The sequence below is a fragment of the Strix uralensis genome, chromosome 2 (genome assembly GCF_047716275.1).
Source record: "Strix uralensis isolate ZFMK-TIS-50842 chromosome 2, bStrUra1, whole genome shotgun sequence".
Taxonomy (NCBI): domain Eukaryota; kingdom Metazoa; phylum Chordata; class Aves; order Strigiformes; family Strigidae; genus Strix; species Strix uralensis.
In genome coordinates this window covers 111,656,882-111,676,667 of record NC_133973.1, presented here as the reverse complement: position 1 = coordinate 111,676,667, position 19,786 = coordinate 111,656,882, and the positions used below count along the sequence as shown (strand labels likewise).

Below are 19,786 nucleotides of genomic sequence, written 5' to 3'. Positions count from 1 at the left end.
CAGATTTTCTGGTATCAATTTTATATGTTAAATTTGTTAATACTGTCTGGCCTTTTTTTTTTTTTTTTAGTGTACTGGGGATTGGAGAATTTTAAAGAAATGGGACTAGGAAGGTTCACTGAAAACTAAAAGTTGTAAGAATATCAGAGAGTAAGAAAAATGTAAAAAAAGAAAAACAACTAAATTTCAAGTAATATCTGTACTGTGTTATGGTTTGTTATTTAGAATTTTTAGTCTTTTACTCTCATCCCAGTTTTATTCATCTCCTGCCCTTCTCTGCATGGACAGTTTCATAACTGGATTCAGTCTGAACCTTCTGTCAGGGAACATGTACTGATGCTTTCTGGATGAAGTGGTGTTTCTCAAACAATGATGGAATAGAGGAGGAGAACAAGAGGTTGGGGGCAGGGAGGTGGCAATTGCCAGTATCCTAATAGTTTAGTACATTTTTGATGTCTTCAATAGAAGTTTGCATAATATAAAATATTTAGAACATAACCATACTGGACAGTAATTGAACTGACTGTCTAAAGTTATAATGTTTCATTATTGTGTATGAAGACAATTTTTTAATTTGTTTCAACATGAATAAAGTTAAAAATGAAATTTGATATCTTCATTCTGTTTTCAGTACAAAGAAGTAGTAAGTGTTATCATTCTTGAACACTGCCTGTGTTAGTCTCTAAATGTGCCTCTATCTTCAAGTCTTCTATACCCTACCTTGTTCTGAGAGGTGCACTGCTGGCAGCAATAATCATCCCCCCTGCCCTATCAAGCAGGACCCCCAAGGGAAGAAAGGTCAATGCATTCTTCTTGTATAGAAGAAATCTGGTACACGATTTTGTCAAAGTCTTCTATTACTTCAGCATGTAATTGGCATCAGCATTTTTGAGGCACAGAAATGTCTCTCAGCTCTTGTTTTAAGGCCCAGAAGATTCAGGATATAAACTACACTAAAGCCACCTGAGATGTAGTGTAGTCATTCAAGCACTTAGCTGCTAATAACCGAATGTCTATGCCATGATTCTACTTGCCTATAGCATAAATTTTCCAACCACCATCACTACATCCATTACATTTGGAGTTTATCTTTCTGCTTCTTGCATCTTGAGTGTGAGAAAGATTTTTCTGTCGAATCTAAGATAATATAAACAAAATCGCTGCACATTCTTTGAGCATATAACTCCGCAACTTAATCCAGTTCTTAAAGTGCATGCAGTGACCTGAATGGCCATTGCAAAGGCAACTGTATTGCTGGCATTTCTAAGTATTTCAGTATATTGTTTGGGTCTTTGGTGGAAAAAAGAAAACCAGGTGCCTCTTCTCAAGTGCAGTTCACCTCTCAGCATTGTGAATCTGTTAAATTATGCCTAAAACTGAGGGGAAATTGTAGTAATAACTATTCCCTTGTTTGTGGATTAATGGAGGGTTGGGAGTTTGTACTGAAGTTTTTAGTAGCAAGTTTGTAGTGAAGCAGTGCCTGAACCATGAATCCTGGTTTCTTTCTGGTTCTGCATTATTTTCCACTACTTTTTGGTAGATAATTGGGCAGGTTTCACACATTTTTATCATGAATAATTACTTTGGATAAATTGATGAGATTTTCCACCTATGGAGACCTAAGGAGAGATTTGTTTGTTTCCACATAGATACTAATGGCTCTTTAAGTACCTTAAAATCTCTCACCTAAAATCCAGTTAGACATTTTGGATGTTCTGCAGTATCTGAGACATTTGCAGTGAGCAGGAAGATCCGACAAAAGACTTGCAAGAATCTCTTGGTCTTTTACAGACACAGGTAGACCCTCTGTCTCTCTTTAAAAAGTTGATTAGCCTGCTGTCCTATAGCTGTTTTAGGAAGCCATTTTATTTTTCCTCTGCTTCTCTCTTTTCAACTTCTTTCCTGAATCATAGTGACACCAGTTCTGCTTTCCTGACTGCAAAGTCAGCAGCTGTGGTGCAGAAAAGCACCTCAAAAGAAAATGCTAATAGGGATTTTTGTAGTGTACAGTAAAAGGCTGTGTTTAAAAAAAATATATAATAATGCTACACCTCAAATACTATCTCTAACCCAGATTATTGTTTTTAAAAATGGCGCTAGGCGCCTATGTTTACGCAATTGAATCCTTTCCTTCTTAATTTCTCAGAGTGACTTTGTATTATACCAATGTGATTTAATTGCTTCCAAAAATTAGATCATTAGGCTCACTTCAGTTACTGGATCTGGAAGAGAACACACTCATCAGCACTGAAGAAAGGGCATGTTACAATGGTTTTCTAGCCCACAAGCTCAAGGCTTGAGTGCTGATACTCTATCTTCCCTAATCAGGACCTACCTGCTCAGTAATGGGTTAAGAGTATGTTCATTATTTGGCTATTTTAGTAGCTTGCCTCTCATAAAACCAATCATGTGTACAAGATTATTGTTGTTGGGTTTTTTTTTTAAGATGCATGACTTGGTCAAATCTGTGAATATTCATAGGATTAGTAAGAAGCACCTTGCTGATTAGTGACTAGTTTTCACAACTATTCATTGAGAATTTTTTTTTATCTGTGCAAAGCTATCTTCTTTTTTGCCCATATCAGGAAAAAAGCATTGGGAGTTTCTGCCTGATCTTTTAGTCTTGAAAAAAATGTAATGTAAAGGATTATAGTTCTGTAACACTAACTCTCTCTACACATTTTTGTTTATAGCATGAAGTCTCAGACTAGAAAATGTCTCTCTGAATTGTAATCCAGCTACTGCATTTTGATTTTTTTCCTGTATGATGAAAAGGAAATTATTATTACTCTTTAAAAAAATTTTAAGGAATTAGCCCCAAAAAAGTAATTGAGAGATATCTCAACCTTTCTTCATCTCAAGTATGAAGTCTGTTGGCATGATAGACGCAGTGGGTTGCATGGCAAAAAGCTGTTTGTGATGCATTGAGAATTTTCTCTTTAACTTAGTGATATATGAAGTAAAAGTTGTTATCTTTTAATATCTATTAGGTGGTTTAAATCAGTTTTGAAAGTTTATGTTGGAAATCCATGTTAATAGTAAAAGAATTTTAAAACCTCAGTTTGTCATTAGCTACTGTTTTTGTTTTCACTTATAATGAAGAAGGAACAAAGATTGAACTCAAAGAGGGATGGACAGTACACAGATTATTGCCTGCCCTATATGATAAAATGTACAGGTGTAACAGTGAAGAAATGTGAAGAAACTACTGCTGCCTCACTTTGTTGCACTTAATATGTTCGTGTTGGGCAACTGTATGAATTGGAGAAATGAAATGTGTTTTCATATTCTCTAGACAAGGAAACCAAAGCTTGCTTAAGGGTGAAACAGAGAACATAACCACCTAAAATTTATTTGAAAATCAGAATGAATTACGTTTTTTAAATGAGCAGGTCATTCTTCTTTGAGAGAAAAAAAAAAAAAAAAGCAAAGCATGAAGAAGTTCAGCCTAAATTCAAGCTCCTTAGGAAGTCATCAGGGTCAGCTTCAGAAATGTGGTTAAAAATCCTTGGGTTTTGATCATGTTATATTTTATTTTCTTAGGAATGGCAAAATTCTATTCAGAAGAATGCAGGACTTGCATTTATTGAGCTCATCAATGAAGGAAGGTAATTCATTTTAAAGCTTTTGAACAAGTAGTCATTTTGCATTTATTCCATTGGGTGATAATACTTCCTCACCATCTGTTCAAAAAAGATTGTGAAAACGCCATTTTAATTAAGAGATTTATTGTATAGTTACTTTATATAGTAAATATTTAATTTGGAAATGTGTAAATTCTGAAAATTTTGTTTATTGACAGAAGGAAATACAGCTCCCATGAACTGTTAGAGGTTTTGGTTTATTTGAGGATTGAACCACCGTTTTCCAGAGCAGGAAGGTTGTTTTACCCAGACAGTCCAGGGAGCCCAATCTGTAAACCCATCTGCTGCTCCATCTGTTTTAGAAGCACAGCATTCATTGTACAGATGCACTTCTCTATACTATCGTTTCATGAGGAATTATTTTATCTAGACTTTCTGGTCCAATTTGAGTCCTGTAAAACACACAGGATATTACGTTTATAAGAGCTGCCTTGCTTTTGCAAATTGTTAAGATACTTTATTATCAATCCTCAGGTTATTATAATGCTATATCTATCTTTTACTCTGTGCAATGTTTGTCAGTACTTCCAGCCAGCAAGCTGGGCAGCAAAGGGGGACTCTTTGGCCTTCCTGGTAGTGGAATGACAAAGACAAATGGAGCCACGTGGGTAATGTGTGTGACTTGTATTGGCCAATACATTAAATCCATTTGAATACAGATGTATTGATATGTGCAGCTGAAAAAAAAAAAAAATAATAGCAATACGCCTGTTGAAGAAATGTTCATTTTATGTATGGTTTCTTTTTTTCACCAATGGTATGTCATTACCAGAGTATCAGATCTTCTCTTTATTATAGAATATTTTTTGTCTAGCTGATATTTCCGTCATTAAATCATGCATTCATTTAAAACGAAGTTTAGAAAACAGCAGCATGTAGCTTATTACCCAGTTTTTGGTTGGTGTAAATTCTCTTAGATTCCCTGTGCACACTGGAATTACACTGCAATATAGCATTTGGAAATGTAGCCCTTTCACTGGAAATTCTTCTTACTACGAAGTGGCAATAGGAGTTTACACCATAATAGGTCTTACTTTAGTGGGTCATGTACTGCATATTATGCAATAAATATTACATGGTAATAGACTGAATATTTATAGTAAGCTTATGTTCTTGGATAGTAATACAATGCCATTTTGACCTTTTTTATTTTCTCAGACAGGCTTGTGAGTTCAGATATTATTTCATGCTCACTATTGATAAAATGCTCATTCTGAACAAATCCTACATCTGTATAGTTTTAGTGGTCAGGTATTAGTGGACCCTCTACTCCCCTCTAAAAATAACTTTTCAAAACAAAGTAGTGTTTAAGAACTGCTGCTTAAATCCAAAGGAATGTCTAATCAAACTGCCCTTAGACACATGTTCCTCCATATACTTTTTTCAGAAAGGTGTTTTAGAACCAAGTGTGTATGCATTACTAGAATGCTCTCCTTTGCAATCAGCCCATTTGTTTTTAATTTACCCTTTTGGGTATAAAGATAACAATCCTTTAACTGGAAATTGTTATAAATATTTATTCTGCTTAATAGCTAAACTTGTGAATGCAGTTCATCAATCATAGCTAGAGAATGCAATTGTGCAGTTGTCAACAATTAACAGGACATAAACAGTTGATGAATGTGTAGCTGAATTAAAGTGCTCCCTAGGATAACCTGAAATTATAAACTGGATCATTTAAAGGAATCTAACAAAGGATCTTTATAATTAAAACAAAGCAGGGTTAATGGGATGTAAAATTGCATATAATCGCTGTGCAATAATGATTGAATTTTAAATTATTAAAAGCAAAATGAAGACTAAGAATATCTTGAAGGAGTTTATGGATAAGATTTTGAGAGATATGGGTAATAAATCAACAGTTTTGAGAAAGCTTTTTCTTTTGAGCATGGAGGAAAAGGTTTAGATGTAATGCAGAGGATCATAGTTCTTAATAACTTCAGTTAGATGTCTATCTGGTTTTATATATGGATGCTATAAGGTGATTTTTCTGAGTATCTAACTTTTGTTGTTTATGCTTGAAATAATTCAAGTGCCTTTCTGATCTTTGACTTTAGTAGAAATGTTCTGAAATAAAACATGTTGGTTTAGTTGTAGTGGAAAAAAAAATCTATATTCCTGTCACTTTAATAAATTGCATTTTCATTTTAAATCAGTTGATTTATTGTGTTTGTTTCTGTTTTTTCTTGGTTTAGACAATGTTTTGTTAGGAAGGTCTGAATGACACATATTTGTAAGAATTCAGCAAACACTGATACAGCTTTCTAAAAATAGGAACTGTTATAACAGTTTTTAGTATAACAAGACTATCTGACTACAGATTTAAATTAATACTTTAAGGGAAAACATATGCAAAGATATTTAATTTGGAAGTATAGAATAACACTGTCTATAGTACACCTGAAAGATTTAGAGACAACCTGGTTATGATCTTGAACTTTATGCTTCTGTTTAATCAGTCTCATGCTACGAATATGATGTTGGGGGTATCACACATGTCAAGAGCTTCACTGATAGCAGCTTAATTAGGATTTCAGATTTACATTAGGGTATACACATAAGTATGCTTCTTAATAAGAGCTGGATGCATCTGCAATGTTGGCTGTAAAAGGAGACATGAAAAGAGTTCTTTAGGAATTATGTGGGAGGGAGATTACAATGCACATTTAAGTGGAGTGGTGATGGATGAGGTCAAAAGAAAAGGGTACAGGGTGACAAGACAAGAGAGAAGACAGAACCACCCACCTCAAGTAAATATGTGCACAAATGCGTACAGCTTGGGTAACCTGCAGTAGAAATTACTCCACATGCAATCACAAAACTATGATGTCACTGGAGTAAATGAGATTTGGTGAGACAGCCTGCACTGCATGACAGAAGTGCTGTGATGCACAGATACAAGTTCCTCAGGAAAGATAGGCAGAGAAAGCAAGGAAGGGAGTGTTGCCTTCTCTGTGAAGGAGCAGCTCAGATGTGTGGAGCTCTTCAATGGGTTGGATGACAGTCTGGTTGATAACTTCCAGGACAGGATGATAGGAGAATCCAGTAAGGGTGACATCATGGTGAGAGTTTGTTACAGACCACCCATTCAGGGTGAGGCAAAGGAAGAAACATTCTTTAAACAGTATGAGGAAATGTCTGGATCACAAACCCTGGTTCTCAGGGGGATCCTAAAGGCCTTCCTGACATCCTCTGGAAGTGCAACAAAGTGGGATGCAAGCAGTCAAGATTAATACAGAATGAACCAACTAAGAGTGACACACAGCTGGATATGCTATTCATTAGCAAGCAAGAACTGCTTTTGCATGTAGTAATGGCACCTTTGACTGTAATTACCATGAAATAGTGGAGTTCAAGATCTTGAGGGAAGTGAGGATGGAGAGTAGCAGAGTACAAACTTCATGAGTGCAGATTTTAGCTTATTCAGGAAACTGATAGGTAGGATCCCATGGATCCCTCCACATACATACGTGGAGGTCAAGGGAGGTCTGGAAACGTGGCAGGCCTTAAAGAACAGCATTGTCCACGTGCAAGAACAGGAAAAAAAAAGTCAATTTATCAAGGCACTTGTTTGGCTAACCAAGGAAATTATAGTAGAGCTCTGACGCAAAAAGAGAGTACATAGGAGGTGGAAGTAGAAGCAGGCTAGAAAGGAAGAATTTATAAACATTGCTTGAACATGTAAGGAATGTTGTCAGGAAGACCAACACTCAACTGGAAATGAGACTTGGAAGAGATAATAAGAACAACAAGAGCTTCTACCACTTCATTAGTAGAAAATGTGGCCTGTTGCTGAATGGGATGGATGATTGATTTAGTGACAGATAAGACTGAGATGCTCAATACCTCCTTTGCCTTAGTCTTCACCAGGGTTTCTCAAGCCTCTGTCTTTAATGAAGGGGTTCATGGAGAGCTACCAGAAGTGGATGAGGATTGAATCAAGGATTCTTTGAGGCAACTTGTCCCATACTAGTCAATAATACATAGTTATTGTAAAGGCCGATCACTATTATCTCTGAAAGGGCAAGGAAATTGGGGCAGGTCACAGGTGCCTGGAGAAAGGCAAATGTTCCACCCACCTTTAAAACAGTCCACAAAAGCAGACAACCATAAGCTGGTCAGCTTTTCTTCTGTTCTTTGCAAAAACATGTAGCAAGTCCTTTTGGAACACATTTCTGGTCGCATGAAGGAGAAGGTAATTAAGAACAGTCAGCATGGATTTACAAAAGCTAAATCATCCCTGACCAACCTGTTTGCTTTCTATGATAAAACAACTAGATTTGTCAACACAGGGAGAGCAGTGAACGTAATTTACCTTGACATTGGCGATGTTTCCACACTGTGTCCCATAATACTCATGTATCAGAGTTAGAACACTACATTCTGAGTGGACGGACAACTAAATAGGTAGAAAACTGGCTACATAATGGGGCTCTGAGTGTTGTGGTTAATTGGTTGTACTCTACCTTGATGCCTTTCACAAGTGAAGTATCTCAGGGGTCTATCCTGCCAAAGAGATGAATGTTGCAGGTCATTATCTATTAGTCTTTCAAAATTGGATTACTATCCTCATCTTCAATTTCCTTCCCCCTTTATGTTTTCACAAAACTCATCTCTTTAAAGAGATTACTTTGTCCTTTCATTTAATTTCCTTTATTTTATACAGAATTTCCCCATTTTAAATATCAGGAGCAGTCTGATCATCATATAAATTTGAGGAAACATGAGAATATATTGCATCTGAGATTTAAAATTGTAAGCTTTGTTTCTGTAGTTTCATCTCTGTACCTAAGTCTGCTTTGTGCCTTTAGCCATGAAAATACATACTTTTGCACATCCACCTACCTGAACCTCCAAGCATACTTAAAATTCACAGGAGGCTTTTTTCTTTTAAATCTTGTTTTGATGATAGGTTTCACTAATTTCCTGGAAAGAGTAGCAGAGTGTTTAAATAGACTGGAAATTTGTGTTTGTTTAAATTTAGATGAATTGCTGATTAAATCCTGAAAGGAGGCTAATAAAGACTTACATTCTTTCCATGTTACCTCAACTAGGATTGTTGGGTAACTGCAGCAAATTTTCTTTTGGACATCCTCTGTTGCAGTTTGGCAGTTCTGATATGTTTGGTTTGTGGTAAATGAGCTCACAGTCATTATTCACTGTCTGTAATACTTAAATGTTCAGGCCTTGTGTTAAAAGGTGTATCTATGGTGCCGTTTGCCATATTCGGTTTATGACGTGCATTTACGCTTGGGTCCCTAGATACCCCTTGAAGAACTCATTTAGTAGTTGGGTCCAAGAAAGAGGGAGAAAGGATGCTGTTCCTTGTTTCTGTCTTGAGAATTATCTTGATCACAGGAGTCTTGAGGTCAGAATGGATGTCTCATCTGAATCATCCAAGAATGCAAGATAGGTGGTCTTCAGACATCATGGATGTTATGTAGCTGAGGGATACCAGAACAATTTTCAAAGGATTCTGGTTTGATGTTCAAAATCCAATACATGCAAATCCAGGCAGAAAATAGCACTGGGGAAGCTGTAGCACTCAGATACAATCTATAAGTAAGAACAAAGTTGTTCGATTATTCTGTCTTCGACAGATGTAACCAAATTCTGTTGCTGTATTGTCACCCTCACTAAGTGTAACTTTTGATTGGAGGAATCTTTTATCCACTGCGAGTGGCTGTTTTGTGGAAATTGATTCTAAATGTCATCTTCCATCGGAGAGGATTTCTATCATAGATACTTCTGTAAAACTGGGCACTGAATGTCTGTATCTCTGCTCCAGCTGAGGCATGAGCTTGAGTTCCCTGTTAGATGTGCTTTTTTATAATCTCATATTCTTTACTACAGCTGTCCTTGCCGTACCTCTAGACTAATAGTCGGCTTGTGTTGGACAAAGCATACATTGTTATGGTAGCCATCTTGTGGGGTCAATACAGCTGGAGTTCTTAGATCTGTTAGAGGTCTTGAGGCATCCTCTGACCTTCTAGCCCTGCCTGATCCAATCATATCTCAAAGGGGAGGCTGATTCTGAGATGCAGGCAATCTCAGTTGTAACTGCTGGTCTTACTATAATTTTGAGCATTTCTCTAGTAAATTCTTCGTTATCCTTTTGCTATAGAACAGACCCCTGTGTTAGACATTACCTTCTAAAGTTTATAGGAATTTACTTTCAAAGTATTTATAGCAGCACTGCATCTTGTAGAACTTCAAACTCCAAGTTAGACCAGTTTGTGAATCCTATTATAGATACTAAGTGCAACAATAGGTTTGATTTCTTATGAATGACATTAAGAGTAATAATTGTCAAAACAACTGTGTTTGGTGAAAAAGTGGCATATTTCCAGGCTGCTTCTTGGAAAAATTAATCTATGGGCATCTGATGAAAGTAAGTCAGAGAAACATCTGTTTCCCTGGACATGTGAGTTGGCAGAACTTCAGGAATGAGTAGAGGAAGCAAGACCTCAGCTAAATTATAACAAATGTTCATTTTGTAATCTGTTTTGAAAATTGCTGCTTGGGAATGATCTGCTTTTTTAGTTTATCTCAAATGAAAGAAAGGTTGGGTAACATAAGCACAATTGTTTTATCTAGTAACATAATAGCTATGAGCCCTCTTTCTGTGTGAGATTATTACTAGGGAGAACTGACTGCAAGATAGAATAGTTAGTGAGATATGAGTTTTCATCCTTCAGTTCTGATAGATGTACAGATAGCACTGTTTGTCACAACCTATCCCAATCCATATCTGAATGTGTTGCAAACACTTTATGCTTTTTACATGTTTCCAAGACAGTTTGAGTAAAGTCTTATCACTATCTCTATTTCTCAAATTCAAAAACCAAAAAAAAACCCTCTTCCGGGCTCTGGCTATTTACCTGAATGACTTCTTGGAATGTGGAAATTCCACAATCCAGCCTTTTTAAACTCTAGTATCTGAAAAACAGAGACTTCTGATTGATTGCACATACTTTTTCACAACTTCCTTTAACCTGTAAATACTCTGGACTTCTAAAGTAACCTTGCTGAGGACAGAATTCAGGAAAGCAAGCCACATGGATTTTAAATAACCTCTTGCCTAGTTCTAAATAACATTTGCAAATAACTCATATTTATGAATTGGCATGTCCCGAGACATACTCTTATTCAGTCTGTTCTCGTTCATAAGTCTGAGACTGTTCAATTTTTAGGTAAAGAGAGCCTGCCATTTGCGCTTATTGCTATAGAGCCCTGTCATGCTTATTTTAAACTACCAGCATATCTTCTAGTTTTTACTTCCATTTTTCATATGTTCAGCTAGAAACTTTACAACTATCTGAACAGAAAGCTCATTTACCTATAGAAGTATATCAGGATTTGAGTCACAACTGATTTCAGACTGCTTTGTTGGTGGATTCCTTACTGAAAGTCCTTTGATTCAGTCTAAAAACAAATCAAACCCATTTTGTAGTAAGGGAGCTTTAACTGTGGTTCATAAATTTGTGAGCATTAGTAGAAATCAAGCTTGTTTTGGTAAAAAGAAACCATAAATTACCAAGTTGGTGTTTAATCTCTACCTTATGCAATAAGAATTGCCGCTCAAAGAGGATAAGCTTTTTGCTTGGTCATCAATTCCTGGTTGAGATCAGCTCAGCTGGGGAAGGACACAGCAGCACACTTGGCTTCAATTCTGGTAGAAGTTCCAGTGGTGCAACTGAAGAAATGGTCACACAGGATAAAGCCAAACGTTATTCTAGGTCAGTGTCTTTTCTCTTTTGGTAAATAATGAATTACTGAAAAACAGTATAAAAAGTACAGCAAGCCTGTGGTGACACTTTTCATATAAGTCCTTAGTCCTTTGGGAGGACTATTTGTGTAGAGATAAAAAACAGAAGGCCTGATTCATCACTGTCTCAACATCAATCTATCTACTAGGTCTTTTGAGGGTGGTTCTTTCTAAGGCAGGATGAGGATTTACAAGAGTGAATGAGAACAGTGGGTATAATTCAGTCACAACAAATGTTCAGTTGTCAGTGATAAGGAATCTCACTAAAGAACATGTTTTATTTCCAAAGGAGAGTGAAAACGGTACTGCTCTCAAATTTCCCTCTGTTTAGCAAGTATATATGCATTTTGTGCCTCAAGCTCCTTCTTACTTTCATTGGTCACTCCAGCACAGGATGATGGTTTGGGAAAGATGCAGAGAATACACTTTTCTCCAAAAGGGAGTGCTCTGTAAAAATCTGTGGATAGGAAATATAGTTGGGCAGGTGACTGAAATACCAATCAGGATGTACTGGATGAGTTTCAAACCTGCATTAGTATAAATAGTATACAATGTAATATGTTACATAAATATTTTATAACATAACAGTACATGGAGTTCATGTTCTTGAGAATATATGCTAGAGACTGTTGGTTCATCTTTTGGAAATGCCTGAGGAGGTGAAAGACCATCTATCACTGAAATTTTCTTTTGCAAAATCATAGAATATGGAGCTAAGAAAAAGGAAAACACAGTTCTAGAAGTACATCAGAAGAGGTATTTCCATTGAAATAAGGTAACGTTAACGTTACTATGCAAATAGTGAGTAGAACTTGTCTAGAATGTTGCTGACAGTTTTGGCTATGCACTTGCAGAAAAGGTAAAATCAGTGTATGAAATCAGTAAAAACCCAAAAGGCAATCTCTTTTACTGTTTTGCCACATAAGAAAAGCCAGAGAGCTGATTTACTTAGCCTAGTAAAATAGGGATAGCTGGAATATCAAAAGGTCAACAGAAGGAAGAAGAATTGTGTAAACCTAAGGGCAACGTTTGCAAAAAATGAAGCAGTAAAGACTGCTGAAGAATACATTTGGATTGGAAAGTAAAAGGGTTTTAACCTTCAGAGGACCTTCCAAAGCTGTGTTGGAGGCAAGCAACTCGATCACATTTTCATAAACTGAATACACATTTCATGAGCTAGGTTTCATGAAAATCCTTTCATAAACTAAAGATAGTTTATGAAAGAGCTTGTATGATGTAGCTACATGTTACAGTGAAGGAGTGAATTTGCTGCCCTCGAGGTCCTTGTTCCTTTCTCTTATCTGCAGTGTGTGAAAGATTTTTTTGATGTGTTGGCAGCCTTTGATACTACTGTGTGAGATTTTTTCTTGTTTGTGATCCTTTCTGAATAATTACTATTGTTTTTTCTATGAGAATCAAAAAGATAGTTGTAAGCACTTTTTCTCATGACAGAAAAGTCGAAGGTTTCTTGTTCTATTTTTTTAAATCTTATGTCATGCATGTGATTGAATTAGTAAGTATTTAGATAAATTGGTAAGTATTCAAAGGATGATGACATTACCATGCATATTCATCAGGTGTAACCCAGTTAGGACAGTATGCTGAGTTGTGCTGTGTCTCTAAGAATTTGAGAATCAATCAGATTTAGCTGGCTATGACTTAATCCCTATATAACAGTAACAACACTTTTGACATCTTTTGCTTAGTAGAAATATAGTTTGAGAATACAAATTAGCTTTCTATTAGAAGTAAAAATCAGTACCAAAATATTATTTTTAAATAGTGTTTTTATATTTCAAAAAGTAACAAGTTTCCTTGAACACATACAGAAAGTACATAAGCAAGTTCCTTTGCAAAAATATTTGTAAGGCACTGCTTCCCTGAGCTTGTAGTAGCTACCTTTCTTTTCAAAGCTAAGATGACATATTTAACTGCTTTAACTTATTATGCCTCTGTCTGCTGCCCTATGTTCTTGCATGTGCAAATCAAAACATCCTGGCCAAGGCTTCTTTTAGAGGCATGCAAGATTTCTAAATGATGTCTTAGATTCTAACCCTTCCCTTTTTGAAACGTCTCTCTGGCAAGTGATTTTAAGACTAGTGTAATTCTGAATAGTCTTCTAGATGCAAAAACATAGTTTACCTGTCTTTGAAGTTCTATCTTAGGTGCATACAAGCTCCTAAGGTAAGCAAATCACAGTATGTCTCTTATTAACACACATTAATACACTATTGTTTAATTATTATATAGTGTTGATAGGCTCTGGCCTCACTTTTTGTCATAATCCCAACGTGCTGACCACCATACAAAAAATTTTCATCTTTTTCTTGAAGAAGTCATGATCAGTGATAGACATACAAGAGTGCATGAAACAACTGGCTAGACACAGTTGAAATAATACTGAGATATCCCATAGATAAGATTTTTGACAACAAACAAAACGGGAGAGAGCAGGTATGTCTGCAGTTTTAAATAAAATCAAATAGCTGGGACTGGCCAATGTTCATACTGCTAAGGTTAGCACCTGCTAGAGCAGAGTGTCTTCATTCATCCTACATAGCACTTAGTCCAGCTCTTCCCTGAAGCCTGTATGGTTCCTGTTTCACCTTAAGTTATCATTACTATTTTGTCAGTTTAGTTCAGATTGTTTGGAATCTGAGGGCTACCCACAAAATGATGTGTTCTGTGTGTGCTGGGGTATGGCATGAAAACACCTGCACAACTTTCTTGTGTAACACTGGAGAGAGTTTAATTTGATTCAGTCTCATGAATGTGTCTTCAGTGAACTGTCCCTTGGACCATGCCTATACATTTTCTGGGTAGAAGTTAGAGTGAGCCAAAAAATTAGTTGGGGCCAAGCTAATGATTTGAGTGCTGTAGGCAGTCAGGACCCAGTGCTCAGACACGTTCCCTGGTCACCTCTTATTTGTCACCTCCTTGACTTTGGAGCCTGAAGACCTGTGGCATTTCAAGGTTACCTGATATCTGACTTAGTTTGCCTGATGTGCTGTCCAAAAACTTCAGCAGCTCCGAAGTTGTTCCCAAATGCATCAGGTCCCAGTCTCTGGAAAAGAAAGGTCCATTAGAGGGGTGGGAGGTACAGCTGGGGTCACCAGCAGTTTCAGTCAGCTGATTTGAATCATCTGCTGCATGTCTATAAAAGTTTTTGTTTTCTGTAAAGTAGCTAGCGACCAGTGTTGACAGATATTTTTTTTTATTTTTTATTTAATATTTTTTCCCTGAGTATTGGCAAGAGATTTATTTATAATTTATGGAAATTAGAATTCTCTGGGAATCCATTTGCAGTCCCTTGTAGGTGTTTTAGTGCGTAAATGGGCACAGAGAATGTGAACACGTCTTACTACAGATAAATACAACTAAGGTGAAGATGGTGTGTATTTATCATTGCTCATGAACAGAGGCAGCTTAGTTTTGTTTTTGAAGTATAAAAACTATGCCCAGTTGTTCCAAATAATAAACCCAGCGGATCGAAGTTAGTCTCGATCTTTTGTCACCAAATTCTTGGTGACAGGGAGTGTCTAAGAAACCTGTTGACCTCACGTAAAGTCATTTGGAACTAGAAATCCTGCCTGGACCACAGCTGACTCAAAGATACTGATTTTGCACTGTGCTCTATTTATTCAATAGTTTATTCATTCGGGAAGGGATGTACAGCTAGTAGACACTTGAAATCTGTGTTCAGTTTTGAAATCCTAGTTAGTGGCTTCCAGGTCATTAATGTCATATGGAAAAGTTCAGGAAGATCTGTGATGCAAAATTTGACTGAAGATGTTAAACACTGACTTCTAGTATTTTCTCATTTTAGAGAAGCTTGTTAAAGTCATGAATGCTCACTCCTAATCCATATCTGAGGGTAGTTCTGCACTTACATTGTAGCAATAAAAATCTGAACACTTATATCAGTAATAAAATACTAAAGCTTATCTTCCAGCAAGGTAAATTAAAAAATAAACCTAAACCTACAGTGGAGGCAACTTTAGTCTTTCAGCTTATAGTTTGCCAAAACCTTTTTGCTTTCAAGAATAGCAAAGGATTAGATATAATAAAAGGCTTATTAAACATGGAAATATCCACTGTGAAACCTTGATCCAAGCTTGTTTATCTCTAACCAGAGGCCCCAACATTTGTCTTCCCATGCACATATCCATATTAAACATTAGCTCAGGGTAAGTGATTTCTTTCCTTCAGAGATGGTAGAACACACCAAGGGAGGCAAGAATAGAGTTCAGATCTTTGTATCTTATAGGTGTAAGGTCTAGTAATCATGGTTTTAATTTCTAATAATTATCACTTTTATTTGTGGTGCTTCTAAGCATCAGACACCAACCTTAGGCTGGAATTTGCTATAAATTTTGCATTCTTAATATAAGAATCTCTGAAATTGCATTTCCCTGATGCTGCAAGAGGAAAATCCCAGACTGTGTGCCAATTTGACACAAAGAGAAACAGTTCTTCCTGATCCTAAACAGACCTATCATATCTTTGCATCCTGAAAGATATTTCCTCCCTGCTGATAAGAAGAGCAAAGCAATATTTAATAGAACTGGCAACCTTACATATAGACTGTAGGGACAAGAAAGCAGTTGCTTCCATTCTTCCTGCCCAATAAGACATTGGCATTAACAACACAGTGTTGTTTATGCTGCAATTTTATTATGCATCTCACGGTATTTGGAGGTCTTTACAAGAGTCTTACTTTAAGGTGTCTGACATTCTCAGTCTCAGTCCAATCTTAATCTATTTTTTCCTTCTTTTTAAGTAAGATTTATCTAGTTCTGATGCCATGAAAACTTGGAAATCTGATGCACTTTTCACTCTTGTGTTTGAAAAAAATACAAGAGATATTTATATTATTTTGCAATTTCAATAGAATTTAAAATCTTCATTAATCTCATGATTTTTTAAGACTTTGAAACTGGAATATTTCTATTTAATCATATAATGGTATCAATAAGAGTTTAAGCGGTTGTCTAGCATTTTTTTAATGATATGAATGTATTCATATTCATATTGAGACTGCTGTTAAAAACATACTTAAAATATAATACTTCCAAAAAGAATTTTTCCCTTCAATAATAAGCAGAAAGCTTTTTGCATATAACATGATTTGTTTGTGCTTTCACAAATACAGAAAATTTTGGATAAAATTACATTTTTCTTGTCAACTAATTTGGCAATTTTTTTACAGTAGTTTCAATAATTTATTTTTTTCCATTTTAAGTAATCTGCTGAAAGAGCTTATTTGAAGAACATCATATGCAAAGGTTGATATTGATTTTTCTTATTCTAGATTACTGTGTCATGCAATGAAAGACCATATAGTGCGTGTCGCAAATGAAGCAGAATTTATTTTGAACCGACAAAGAGCTGAAGATGTCCACAAGCATGCTGAGTTTGAGGTAAGCCTGAGTTAGTGCATTTCTGCTTCTCTGTTTTCTCTCAGTTGTCACCTAGACTGTAACCCCATACAATAAAGATTTTTTTTTTCTTCCAAGAAAGAAATTTACATTGAAGGCATTTCAAAACTAGTTTTTAAAAGCTTTGGTAAATGTCAAACACAAGGAATGGGTTTAATTTCTCATCTCCTCACTGAAATTCATGAAAACATTTACAGCTTGAAGAAATCCCTTAATTAGAATGTTTAAACTGAAATGGCAGACCCTTAGGTTTACAAAGAATTTTCTGATTTATTGCAAATAGTAATGCAAATCACATCAGTAATTATTTTTGTTGGATTTTATTAACAGTTTATATGAGTTCATTAAGAAAGAAAAGCAGTAATGCACTTAAGCCACTTCATGAAAAATAAGAAATAGAAATGTGTTAAACAGAATTAATATTTTAAGGTATTTTTGTTAGAACATTTTGCATTTTGGAGCACTTTCAAACATTTACTTGCTATAATTTATATATTAAAATATGATATTACATATCTTTCTTGCTAGTTAGGAATCATTAACTATTAACAGTAAGACTGTTTAAAATGTCTATTCTTTTTATGTATTGAAGAAGTAACAGAGCAGTTTACTCCCATAACTCTTTAATGTCTATAATTCTTACTCCTAAAAGTAGTCAGCATTCAATTGCTTTTTTCATCAATGAGAGTTGCAGTATATCATTTAAATTACATTGCTTGAAAATTATACAAATACAAAAAAACCTATTTTTAAAACGTGTTCAGTTTAACATGTTTTTGATTATTTCTTCAGGATTCATTTTGTTCTTATTAAAAAAATTTTCATGCAGAAGTGATGGAGTAAAGTTAAAATTTCGTTTTTGACATGACATTATCAAATATGATTTTGCATTTTTATGGTGTTTTATGCAACATTTCAGCATCACTGGTTTTTACTATTTCCAAACCTGCCTGTGCTTGCATACACTTGTGTGTATGTAAGTATATATGCACAAACATAAATTTCCACGTTTTAATGCTCAAGTGACCTAACATTAGGATTAAGATAGACTGACTTAGTATTGATGATAATAAATAGCTATATCAATTTATTCATCTGTCAGAAAATGTCAACAAGCACCTGGTGGCTAGAAATAGGATCCAGTAATCTTAATTTTGATTAGGTTTTTATCTCCTTGAAACAGCTCTCTTAAATGTGCACTTTGATGTACTAGTTCTTGTGCTCCTTGACCCAGCTGAAAAGTGTGAGACACAGAGATATCTGTTGTCATTCTGAATATACATAACCTTTACTTCATTTTGTCAGAGCAGACAGCAGACACTTGTCATATGGGATTGCAACAACTTTATTACGAAGCATATACTGGATATTTTGAACTTAGATAAAATCACATTTACAATTAAATGTGTGTCAGAGTGAAGTTTCATATTGCCACAACAATAAATAACATTTGATATTTATCAGAGCATCATGCGGTAACCTAAGATGACAATAGAAGATTGAGTTATCTGCTCTTTGAAGAATACATTGAGGTATAAGATCTGTCAGAACTCTAGACAAAATGAGAATATTCAATTAACTTCCAGCTTCTGTTAGCAAATAGGATTTAGAATATTAACTAAATTCCCTAAAGGAATAGCCTTAAGTCAGTCTTATTGTCTAGTAAAGAAACCAACACATTTTTCATATATGAAAATTTTCATTATATTTGTCACATGAAAAACCTCAGCTACACGTTTTAGATGAGTAAGATAAAATCTGCAAGTCATAAAAGAAAATTATGAAATGTAGCCTGTGTTAAATAGGAAACTCAGATGTACTTAAATAAGGTGATGGTTAAAGTCTGAAAGAATGTTTTATATATTGTCTTTAATAATGGTAGGTATATAACTGAACATTTTATTATTCATCCTACTTGAAAGTAGTAGGGACAAAGAGATTTCTGGTAGTTTTCTGTTGCATAATTGTAAATCTGTCATTTTGTTTTAATAAGCTGTATTGGTATATGTTCTAGGTTTTAGTACATGTTAATCATTGCTCTCAGCCAGAGAAGTGAGTGGCTATTTTATTTGTACCTTTTAAACCTTAATTGAATCATTATGGGTGAAATGATTTGGTCCAAGCTGCACCAAGTTACTGCGTTGCCTGCATAGTGGGGAGGCCATAGACCAGCATCTAAATTTTATCCTGTAACTCCAGTTGCAGTCAAGGCCAGTGAAATTCCTCCCAGAATGGGTGCTTCACAGTTAACTTTCATTTTGTTAACCTTTGTAATTGTTCAGGAAGAAAAATGAAAATTTAATTTTACTGTCCAATGATCTGGTGAAATATTAACCTCATTACTAAGGCAGATCATTGTACTAATTGGTGCTTCCCTGTACAAGAAGATAAATTGAAAAATGAATTAACCCTTTATGAATTAGTGTAACGATTGTTCTTTTCCAGATAGATTATTTGAAATAATGGCTGTAATACAGTGGAAAGACCACTGTTGAAATCTTACTGAATGTTTATGTGATCTGTACTAAAAAGGTAGTGTGCAGAAATGTGAAGAAAAAACTACAATTTAGTATGAGGTTAACTTAATTTTAATTGCTCTTTTGAGTACTAGAAAATAGGATTCTATTCAACACTGTTACAGCATTGAGTGTTGGTTAAACGTTCTAAAACGGTGCACAATAACTGTACATGCAAAATTCTCTCTTAAAAGGTGATTTTAAAATTAGCCATTTTGAAAATAATCTAATCTTTGTAATTTATATCTAGAAAATTATTTAATTAATATGGCTACATTTCCTTTGTTTAAACATTTTGAAAAGATCTTTACTAGGAGGAGAAATTGAACTTGAACTTAACACAATTTTGAGAAAAGAAATTGAAAAATTATATTGTTTTTATTATACATAAAGAAAGGATTTATAATACACTATAAATAC

General features: G+C 35.2%; 1 protein-coding gene across 10 annotated transcripts in view; it reads left to right on the top strand.

The window, feature by feature from the left end:
* NBEA (neurobeachin) overlaps window positions 1–19,786 on the top strand; it is a 514,855-nt gene that overhangs the window by 259,176 nt on the left and 235,893 nt on the right. For all 10 annotated transcript variants that reach the window (XM_074859829.1, XM_074859824.1, XM_074859821.1 and 7 more), the window contains 2 exons: window positions 3,544–3,608; window positions 16,724–16,832. In XM_074859829.1, the coding sequence (XP_074715930.1) occupies window positions 3,544–3,608; window positions 16,724–16,832 (174 nt within the window). The remainder of the gene's footprint in view (window positions 1–3,543; window positions 3,609–16,723; window positions 16,833–19,786) is intronic.